The sequence below is a fragment of the Echinops telfairi genome, unplaced genomic scaffold (assembly GCF_000313985.2).
Source record: "Echinops telfairi isolate 266 unplaced genomic scaffold, ASM31398v2 ScPeMD7_31;HRSCAF=116, whole genome shotgun sequence".
Taxonomy (NCBI): Eukaryota; Metazoa; Chordata; class Mammalia; order Afrosoricida; family Tenrecidae; genus Echinops; species Echinops telfairi.
In genome coordinates, this window is record NW_022103928.1 from 33223553 (window position 1) to 33235079 (window position 11527).

An 11527-nucleotide genomic window follows, 5' to 3' on the forward strand; every position below is an offset into this window, starting at 1 on the left:
GCACGCGCGTGTCAGAGCGCGCGCTCTCGCGCTCCCTCCTAAAAAGTGAGCCCACTCCCTGAGTCGCCGGAGCAGAAGAAGCCTTAGCGGCCGTGGCCACCAGAGCAAGAAAGGTGACATTATTTCCGAAAGAACTCGCGGCTTTTCTTGATCCAGTCTCGGCCATGGCATCGGTCTTGGGGAACAGCCGAGGTTCCGGAGGGCTAAGTAGTCAACTGAAATGCAAGTCCAAGAGGAGGCGGCGGAGGAGATCGAAGAGGAAAGGTAAGTCGCGGCTGGTCCCCTGGCCCCGTCTGCTGGTCCCTCTCTACTTTTCTTCTCTCCTTCTTCTCTTCTCGCCTTGATCCGATCCGGGCGGGTTGGCCCAGGGCTGGCTGGGGGGTGGACACAGGAAACAGCGTGCTCCAGACTTCCAATCCCTCTGCAAATAACTGGGGGCTTCTGTCAGCCAAGAGGGGCTGCGCCGGCAGAGTTGCCCGGCACCGCACAAGGAGAAGAACATTTACAGGAGGCAGTTTTAAAGGAGGGTGAGCCATAAGGAGCATTTCTTTCTTTGGGCTGAAACGATGGGTCTCCTTTGGGGGATTCCGCAGTCCACTCTCCACAGCCTGTGCCTGGCACTGCCTTTGACCCTCTAGGAGGTCGCTTGATCACCTGGTGCCAAATGAAATGCACCCTTAAGCCAACAGCAATAAAAGCAGGGACAGGAGACCAGAGTGGCAGCTTTTCAGATTCAAATGGCCTTAAAGGAATGGGCAAAACCTAGGTAGTCTCTGCTTCAGGGGCCCCCAATTAGTGACTAGTTGTTACCTAGGAAGGCGCCCCACCCCCACCCCCACCATTGTTTTGCAAACATTGAGATGGTGCTGCTGGTCCTTAGAGCAATAAGTAGACATGACTGTATGAGAACATTAGCAAGCATCACATCTTGTAAGTGGCGCCAAAACTGTGAACCAGAAAAACAGAGGAAAGGAGGCTGGTGTTAGGTGGCACTGGCAAACTGTGACTTCTTATGACAAATCTTGGAGACAGGCTGCATTAAAGTTGGCGTGTGCCTTCGGGACGGCTGCCTCTACAGAGGCGGGCTGGTGGGTGTGCAGTCGCAATTGCTGCCACCCGGGAAGCGCTGCCAGAGATGCCAGCACACCCTCAGAGCCTTCCGCAGGAAGATTAGATTTCTCTCCTGCTATCGGGTCTTCTCCATAGAAAGGAACCCTTGGTATTATTGTCAGCTCCTTATTATATGTTTGCAGAGGAAAGTTGAGTTCTTAGCATTTGAAATCTGTCCACTTAAAAAAAAAATTATGAACGCAGGGCTAAAAGGAGTTGTTGGAAAGACACCACCTTATCTCCACCTTGTCTGATTTATGGGCTTTTTAGAGGTTTCCTAACGCAGAACACATGAGTAGGTATGGTTCAGGTTGTCCATCCTTCATGGAGAATATTCATCTGAGGAGCGGTCCAAGTTAATTTTCTGAAGCATCTGTGGCGAAGGGACTGCTCTTCTTTAAAGGTCCCTACATCTTTTGTTACTTCTTCCATTAATAGTGATTGGCCAGTTTGAAGGCGTGCAGATTGACAGAGAGCAGCATGAAGTATCATCCCGTGCTAGGACCACTGTGACTCGATAGGATCTGAGAACTTTCTGAAAAGGTTGCAGAGTCTCCAGCTATAAAATCAGTTATTTTGTGAAGACATTGAGCTGTCGAACTACTACGATGCATGCTGGTTCTTCACTTTGAGAATTGGAAATATTCCTTTTGAAGCCGACTATGAATGTCTTCCAAAGATAACATCAGAAAGTGATGTTCTGATTGAGGGGAAATCACAGAATGTCATAATAAATATAACTTTCAAAGGAGAAATAGGGAAGCTTTACATTGTGCACAACAAACTGTTTCCCACTTTTGTTCTTAGTGTGAAAAATTACAGAGTGTGAGATAATATTTCAGATAAAGCAATCTACAGGAAAACACCCCAACTGATTGGGAATTGCTCTCTGTCTCCAAATTTATTTTGCTATTCTTTGAATGTCTGTCGTGCTAGCTTGGATAAAACTCAGTTAGGGGAAGAGAGTTGGGGTGTGGCGGAGATGCTTCTGAAGGAAGAAGGCATGTGTTATAAACTTAACTACAACAGTTTAAAAAACATTTTTTGTTTTTTTAATATCTGAAGATTTCTATGTAAGGGCAATTTTGTCTCTGCCAAATTTCTCAATTTTTACAGAAAAAAACTGAAGTGGAAAAGGGTAATCAGGAGCATTATACTAAATGTATAAGAGGATTTTAAGTGTAGGTTTGTATGGCAGTGAAATTTTCTTTGGCATATTCTTACTGGTACCTTGTTTGGTAGGGAAGTCACTTTTCAGGGGAAAAGCCGGAAATGTTGATGCAAGTGATCAAGGTAGATGATAACATAAGAATCTATTGGACACAGAAAGAATGATTTGCATTTGGGGGAATATTTTAGTTGAGATATAAAAGCTAGTGAATACCTAAGCCTGTTTTTCTCTTCTACAAGTCACAATGGCATACTCAAGTAATGTTCCAGAGTCAAAACAATCCTAATCGCATAGAATCACTTCAGTATTATGTTTATTGAATAAGAAAAATAAATCACTTAAGTTATCCATTATACACATCATCATTTTAAAGTCACGTATGCGTTGGTCATGCAGAGGAAATCTTTGTTGACGGCCTATTAAGTACTGAGTGAAGACTGATTTTGAGCACCAATTGAATAAATATAATTGCCAAAATAAATGGGAATCATAGGCAATCAGATTGCTCATGATATGTATATTATGATTTATTCTGATCAATAAGAATCCTTTTGGAGGACGCATCAGGATTTAATTTCCCACTGCGGTGAATTTCTACCATTTTTCTTATGAGTAATCTAAAAGTGGCTTGATTTGATATACTTCTATTATCCAATAAAATTTATGAGCTTAGAAACGAAACAGTTCACACCAATAGCAATAAGTATGGTTTGACACACGACTTTTATCATTATTAAATATGATCCATAGTCTCTGAAATGAAATATTTTTTGTACATGTATTTTGTAGTCCTCATACTACATAAATATTAGGGCATAATTTTCAGGATTCAAGAAAGATTTGGGGAAAAATGTTTAGTCACAGATAACTACTTTAAGAAATGAACAAACAGGATTGGCATTCCTATATTAGATGAACTTTGACAAAAAGACTCAGGATGATACCTTCCCTCTCACCACTCTCCTTTCGATGAACGTATTGGGAACTGGTGCTATATTTTCTACATGTGTTATTTTTAAAGCAGGTGATCTCAGAAACTATTTATGAGTGACTTACATATTTTATATAAATGAAACATGTCAAATTTTAACTTTGACAAGAAAGTCAGATAATTTAAAATAAAAATGTAATATAAAAAAGGCAGGGAAATATGTCATTATTACCTACATTATCAAGGAATATTCATATCCCAGGTACATGTGTGAAGCACTTTAGTTTATTTTACTTCTACTTCATTCAGAAGATTATAGAAAAATCATAGAAGCACTAATAATTTATGGAGATTTCATGGTTAGCTGTCATTTTTAGATACTGAAGTAGTTCATTTATAGCAGATGAGTACTTAGAAATTGTAACTTATTTTATATTTTTCATGAAACTATGTTAGATGATTATCCAAACATATGACTATATGACATTGTTATAGTAAGATAATGTCATATTTACATTAGAAAAGAAAGAAACGTGTGACTATTTTTTTTAAAAAAGAGACAACCTGCACGTTAACCCCAACTAATAAAGATATGGTCTTAAGTTCTTATTTTGTTTATTAATTGTATCAGTTCAACCAGTTAGGGATAATAGGTAGCTCTCATTGGAGGAATAGAGTGTATAAAAATAAAGCACTTAAGTTATCAATTATTCTCAGAAACACTGAATAACTCCAGCATAGCATGGTTAAAGAATGTAATGAATAAATTCATTTTTAATTGCTACGTCCTATTATGTCTGTGCTGTTTTCTTTCTTTCTCTAAAAGAAGCTCTGCTTTGGCATGAAGTGCATTTTGAAAAAACATAGTTGAAAATAGTGAAATATCTGACCCATGAGTGCATAGAAGTGCACAATGACTGAAGTTTTTAAAATTATGAAAAATATTTTTTTCCATTTTTCATGTTCTCTTAGGACCTACATAGTTAGGCATAGATTGGGGAGCAAAGCCAATTTAGCCACTTTGTTCAACTGAGCTGGATGAGAGGGCTTCATTTGAGCAGTCAGTCCTCTAAGTTAGAAGGGGAAGGAGCTTTGGAGAACTGCATAAAAATAATCCTTAGGTAAGGGAGTTAGTTATATTGGATTCATCTTCAGTCCATGCTGTTTGGTTCTTTAAGACATGTAATAGGAAAATAAATCAGCTTTGAAATATAGACGTTGTTTCAGAATGATAGCGGAGGCAAAGTTTTAGGAGATGGAAAGAGTGTTGAACACATCCACACAGGGAGAGGGAAGGAAGCCCGTGGCATAATGTGGCGAGATAACAAATAAACGTGAGATAAAGGACCTGCATGACTTGACCAGACGGATGGCAGAAGCCGGATTATTGTGAAATGAAAGTCCATGGAAAATGAATGAAATAGAAAGATTGTGCGACGGATGGAGGTAAAAAGGTAGTGTGGCTCTTCATCTCCCTGCAACGCCAAAGCAATAAATGAGTGTGTTTCATCGTGGCTGGTTCAGGGACACAACTCCTTCTGCCAGGCAGGCTTGTGTCACCGTGCTTCTCGGTGAACTCTGCTTATCTCCCGCTCTGACAGCTCGAGAGGAAGGACTGGATTCAGTGATAAAATTAAATTGATGAAACCGTTAGTCATCATCTAATTTTTCAGGGCTGCTTTTCCTTTCTCTTTAAGAATTGGTATGCGTACCTCTGGTTTCTAGTGACCCGTGTAATAACAGTAATTTGAGATTGCTGCGAGGATATTAGATGTGATGAGTGAACTTGAATTTAGAACAAAAATATGGGATTCATGTATCCATATCTAAACAGTGGTGATTCAGTGATTGCAGAAGCTCAGTCCCAGTAGCATTATGTAGGGAGACATGGGATAAGAAAATTGTACTTTTTTTTTTTTGAGGCATAGAAAGATAACCTGTTTTCTTAAAGCCATCAATATTCACAGTATACACACATACACACACATATATATACATATATAATTATATACACTCATACAGATTGATAGAGCTATATTAAAAATACAGGTGAGATTTTTTTTTATTGAATTTTTTTCCCTCAAATGTTGGGAGGAAAAGTCAATGTTTCTGCAATATGAATCATTTTAGCAACCCATAAGACCAAAATAATTTCGATCAACCAGCTCTTCCTCACTTAAAAATATGATTGCTAAAGAGGAATCGCATTAGTTAATCTGTCTTTTAATTACTACCAAATGAGATTCCTAAAAGAACAAATGTTCCCATGTTAAGGCATGTTTGAAAAGCAAGCTCTTTAAAGCACTTATTATGAGCATTTCAAAATTGAATAAAAGGTAAAAAAGGTGGATGCTAAGTCAGACATGGAGGGCATGGTGTCCTGCACAGCTGTTCACACTCTTCCCTGTTCACACTATCTATGTGGCTATCTGGCATTTCAAGAAAAAGCAATGCAGCCACGCACTGCTTAAAAAGCTGCAAAGAAACCCTGATTCATCTTGTTAAGTGCTTCTAAATAGAAGGAACCTAAATTAACCCCTTGCCTTACAACTAAATTCTTTTCCTGCTCTGAAACCGAGAAATGTATGTTGCTAAGGCTTGATTATTCGAGAGCATTGTTTTATTTCCAGCTACGCATCTAATGCCTTACTGAAGAATATACCAGTATCAAAAGGAGAGACATCATTTTCAAAAAGAAGGCAGAGTCATTTTCAAATCTTGATCCGCATAAAAAACCGTATCGTGTGTGACTTTGCCACACAGAAAGAGGCCAGTTCTTTTCTTCTTCTTCTTTTTTAAATTTGTGGCAGAATTAGCCTCTTCTTCTTGTTTACATTACTATCTTGATTTGAGTATTCTTTATTTAGACATTCCTGTTTCCTGGTGAGGCTTTGGGCTTTTATTCATTTCTTTACTTATTTTACAGGACAGAAATGAGTGACAGAAGCTATTCTATCTAGTCCACCCTCTGCAAAATTATGAATAAATTCATTTTCCCAGAAGCCATTATCAAAAAATTAGCCACACAGAAATGAACATAGTTATCTTTTAAGAGATGTTATTTTTCCCCAAAATTAATTGGGACATTTGCAAAGACAGCAAGTTTGTTTTTTTTCTGATGGAACAAATATGTAGTATATATTTTAAAAGAGTTAATCTGAGTGCCAGAGTATTCTGTATATACTATAGCTATTGAATTATCTTTTAGTCTATCTTCAGATATTGAGTATAAAGAGTAGCAAAAATAATTAAATTTTATTATTTTATCTATGGAGAATGAATACAATTAGTGTATGCATGTGTCATTTAAACAATGTATAATAATTGAACATCATCTGTTTTAGATGATAAAAATTGCCAATTGCTTTGGTTAAAATATGTCAATGTCAAAAATCATCAAAATGTTAAATACATCTAATATTCATGTTACGGGGGGTGTTCTACTTTTAAAATTATTCTCCAGATGTACTTTCTGAGACACAGAGCAGTAGCATTTGTGAATAATGCTACTTGAAGAGAAATATAATTTAAATACTCAGGTGACTTTTAGATTTTAAAATGATTTCTTTTTGGTCCCTCAGAGGTGACATTTTTAAAGTTTCCTAAGCTGTGTACATTTGAAATGGCAGGATTGAAGGTAGTTTCCTTAAGCTGCTTCCGATGCAGAGAAAGCAATTAGAGCAGTCATGTTTGTGTAACTGCTAATTCAGTGCTAACATGAATATTCAGAGTAGCTGAAATCTCAAGTGGAAAAGGTCCAGATATGTTTCCACAATGTATGTGATCAAAATCTCCCCTGGAAAGAAATCCAGGAGTGCAGAGACAAAGGTGAAATAGGACAATTGCATTGTTTTCATTGTAAATACCTGCTCTCTCTCTCCCTCTCTCTCACTCACTCACTCAAATCTGGTGACATTCATTTGAATGAGTATAGTATGAGTACATTACTTTGGTAATAGATAACTCATTTACAAAAATCACCTTTTATATTGTTAAGCAGATCAAGGTTGCTCTCTCTTGCTGTTGCTCCACCTTTTGGATAATAGCATAATAATAAGTCATAAAACTAATATTGCTCAGAACATCTTTCTAAACCCTCTTTTCGGTCATCTCTAACATGAGAGGGAATCTTATGTCCGAAATAGGTCAACTCTTGAAGCTAATTTGGGCACAGCACACAGTATCCCTTTAAATACCTTTACCAAGAGGGCTTATACAGACTTTTATAGATTTAATTCATCTGTCCTGCACCGTTTATTTGAGATGAAATCTCGGGTTTCTGTTCCCATAGCTGATCGAGAGGGGATGTGCCTCATCATGTTGTAATGTCTTACATGGGTTCCCGAAGATGAGAACAAAAACAGCAAAGAGGAGAATCTCATTCCTGAATCAGGAGTTATCATGACTCGTGAAGGTTCAGCCAAGTCAAACACATTCGTACCTGCTTAAAAAGGAGCAAAAAATGGGGCGCCAACTGTTGGAGGAAGCAGGACTGGGAATGACAGTAGGTGGGTTCCAAGGAGCGACACATAATTGATTTAGAAACAGATTTTATGAGTGTCAGCCCTTCTTCAGTAAACAGAAATCCATCCCTTCCAAATAAACACAATAGTTCCTAAAATTTTTTAATTGCCTTTGGAAAAGTGCAATTTGATAAACATGACAGAAATGTCAGCAAAATAGATTTTTGACCTCCTCTAAACCTCTAGTCTGGCTGGGTTCGCTCATCCCTGTCTATAACAGATGCTCCCGTTGCATTTGGCTTGTGGCTGTGAAAATAGATTCATCCTGAAAAGAAGTGCCCACTCTCTTTATATTAGACGATGTGGACACCAAGATGCTGAAAAATGAAACATAGGCCAGCTCACACACTCTCTGGCATGAGCAACTGAAAAAAACAAAGAAATGCTTTCATATAAATATAGCTGATAAGCAAATGAATAGTAAAACACAGATAAAAATAAAACAGAAAATGTCATTTCCTTTTGCTTAAATAAGTAAAATCGTAGGTAGACAAATTTAGGTAATAGATTAAAGTCATTTTACTCATGTTTCAACTCTAAATATTAATACTGTCAATAAAACTTTTAAAAATCACTTTCGAGCAGCTAACAGAATTCTAATAATGACTCTTAGCCCAAACATATGGTCCAAGGGAAAAAAAATCCAAATATTTTGATACAGCCATTTTTTTTCTAAAGAAAAAAAAATTGAAATAATGAGCATGGGTCAATCCCTAGAAAAATACTAAAACAAACAGCAGTTTTGTTTTTTGGGTTTTTTTAAATGCTAAAAGATTAGAATGGGAAACATACTAACTTTGACAACCTGTGAGAGACAGTGTGCTCAGAAAAATATTCTAAAGAATAATTTTTATAGTGATGGATGTGTTACGTCAATATCCTTCTACTCTCAGTCATTGAAGTTGGAGGTAGAAGATTTCACAAAGTGTATGGAAAAATGGGATGAAAGACAGTGGCATTTTCCCAACTCTTTAAAGCCCCCTTGTATATTCACACATGAATGAAATGGAAAGAAATGTTTACGTATCAGGCATGTAGGGAGATAAGGTTATTCATTTTTAAGTATAACTGAATAGAGTGTTCATATGTGTGCATGTGGGTTTTTTAATCTAATTTTTCTCCCCAAGGAAATTGAATCATATCCTGGGCTATTGTATTTGGATAATGAATAGAATTCAAGTAATTCAAATTCTCACTTCTGTGTCCTGTGTATATTTCTATTACATTGATGTAGTATAAGGAAGCAATACTGTCAAGATTTTAGATGCATATGAACATTTATTGAAGTAGTCCATAACTCCTGAAGAGTGGCAAGTCAAAAATGTCAACACATTCAGGTAGATTTTTTTAAAGTTATGTACAGAAAACTGTATCCTCCCCAGTTTTGAAAAGGTACACTCCTCGAGACACAGTGAACAGGTGATCTTGGTTTGTGATCAATACTAGCTGTGTGGGATCGCTTTGTATTGTGGAGGGAAGCAGAAACGGTTTAATTTTCAAAGGTCCCGACCATTATTTTCAATATGCCTTTGTATATATTGCACATGGAGAAGTGAAAAAAATAGTTTTGTCGTTGTCACTAAGAGAGGGAAACGCCCATGTCAGCGTGAAAGACTTTCACCGTAAAGGGAGAAAGTGGAGAACTTGCCAAGTTTCTTTCCGCTTTGTGTGTCCTGAGGAGAGCACACATCCCTGCACATCCTTGGAGGCAGCTTTTCATGCAGAAAAGACGTTTGATTCAAATGTATAGGATACATGGTTCAATTCTATACTATTTGCAGTTTTGCCGTACATATTTTATGTCCAGACAAGGACTGTATTTAGAGTGTGTGATTCATTTGCAACTATCTCTCTGGCACCTGTGGTAGGCTACGCAAGAAGTTAAGTACCATAAAGACGCAAGGAAAAGAGTTGGCATGTCTCTTATCTGTGAGATTATAGTGCCCCAGGAGATATAGATATATAAATGCTAAATTAAAATATGGAATGAAAATCACCCACCATGATACCAAAATGTATTGGGTTTTATGCAGGGAAATTTTTAGTAAAATTTACTACCAGATATTTTCACAAAGTAATAACTCTGTTAGATTTCTTTCAGTGTTTCACATGGAAATCCTACTGTAAAGTAAGCCACTCTAAGTTTGAGACTGACTACTTTTTTATTCTTTCCATAATACCTGCTCAGTTAATAACCCTCCCAATACTGAGTTATATTTTGGCTTGACTTTTTGGGCTGAAATCATGTGTTTTCAGTAACAAAAATAATTTTGAATGAAGTGGAAAATATTCCTTTGACGTAGCAAGAATTGTGGCACAATTAATGGGATACAGGTGTCCTAAAGTATTCAGAAACTGGGATTGGTAAAATGAGGTTACTTTCTTCAGATTTGCACAGTTATAAAAGCCCCTATCCAATAGCCACATGCATAAACAAATGGAGTCACATTTTCATACTAAACCCAGAAGGCAGAAAATGTCACTACATGCACCACGGGCCATAAAAGGGTTAAAATTTCTTTTGAAAAATATGTATACAATATTCAAAGGAATCATCAGTAGAACTTAGTAGCGAGGGAAACTTTCTGAGGATGTTGTGTAGGTGAGATGAGCTATCGCAGTGTATATAAGGGAATAATCAATGGGGGTAGGTATATAACTCCCATACCAAACCCAATGCTCCTGAGTCGATTCTGACTCATGCCAGCCCTATAGGACAGAGTAGCTCACTTGCTCCTTAGAGCTCCTAAGACTAGATCCTTTTGGGAGCATTTACCTTCGTCTTTATCCTGCAGATCAGTGTGTGGTTTGAACTGCCAGCTCTGTGGTGAGCAGCATGATGCTTATCCCATAATGCCATCAGGTCTCCTTCCGAGTTAATTTATAAGGGGTTAAAAATGCATAACTGATCCTTGATACAATGAAAAAACTAAGAGACATATGATTCCTTCGTCTCTTTTTGCAGAAATATCTGCAGGGTGGAATCACTGTTTTTACTTCTATGTTTTGACTTCTCAAGGTGGGTCCAGGAACTGCACCTTTGTGTTCTCATAATTTTGTGTTGTAATGATTTAATTCTATACAACTACTAAATATTGCTGTATCATTCATTCTATAAACTTTTCTTAAATACGTTTATGTGCTAGTCAAGGTGCCCCAGCGGACAATGGGTAAGCTCTTGACTGCTAACTAGAAGGCCAGCCAGCAGTTTGAGCTCACCGGCTGATTTGTGGGAGAAAATACCTGGCAATTTGCTTCCATGAAGATGAGAAAGAAATCCACAGGCAGGGCTCCCCTGTTCTACAGGATTGTAACAAGTAGGGAACCAAATAGCAGCACCTGATAGCACTGTGTACTAAGTGATAAGAGATTAAGCAGCAGTAATAAAAGTTCTGGAAAATGTCTCAGAACAAGTTCTGGCTTTTAGAAGCAAAAAGCAAATGTCAAAATGATTGTCTTCTCAGGAGGTTTTGTCAAACCAGCTCTGTTCCTAGGTACTTTGTGCTGTGAGAAAGGGGTAAAACTATCAACCCAAACAACTTGTTAAAAGTCTGAATTGCTTGTAAAGTGGACTAGCCTTTATAACCGGCACTCCTCATTGGTGACCTTGAGGTGCTCTTCCCAGCATCTCTTTCCTGAACTCCCAGAATGCACATGGAGCAGAAGCACTTCTCCTGCTCCCCTTGACTGCGTTGTGACTTGCGGGTGCCTAACTGTGCCTTGAATCTCACACACTTCTAAGCAGTCTTTCTCTCCTCCAAAGGCTCAGTCACTTCCAAAGTACTGGGTCAC

The 11527-nt window shown here is 37.9% G+C and overlaps 1 protein-coding gene across 1 annotated transcript in view; it reads left to right on the forward strand.

Annotated features, from left to right (window-relative positions):
- Nucleotides 1–10: 10 nt before the first annotated feature.
- ADARB2 (adenosine deaminase RNA specific B2 (inactive)) overlaps nucleotides 11–11527 on the forward strand; it is a 708390-nt gene continuing 696873 nt past the window's right edge. The window contains exon 1 of the mRNA XM_045290006.1: nucleotides 11–264. Coding sequence (XP_045145941.1) covers nucleotides 165–264 — 100 coding nt within the window. The 5' untranslated portion in view covers nucleotides 11–164. The remainder of the gene's footprint in view (nucleotides 265–11527) is intronic.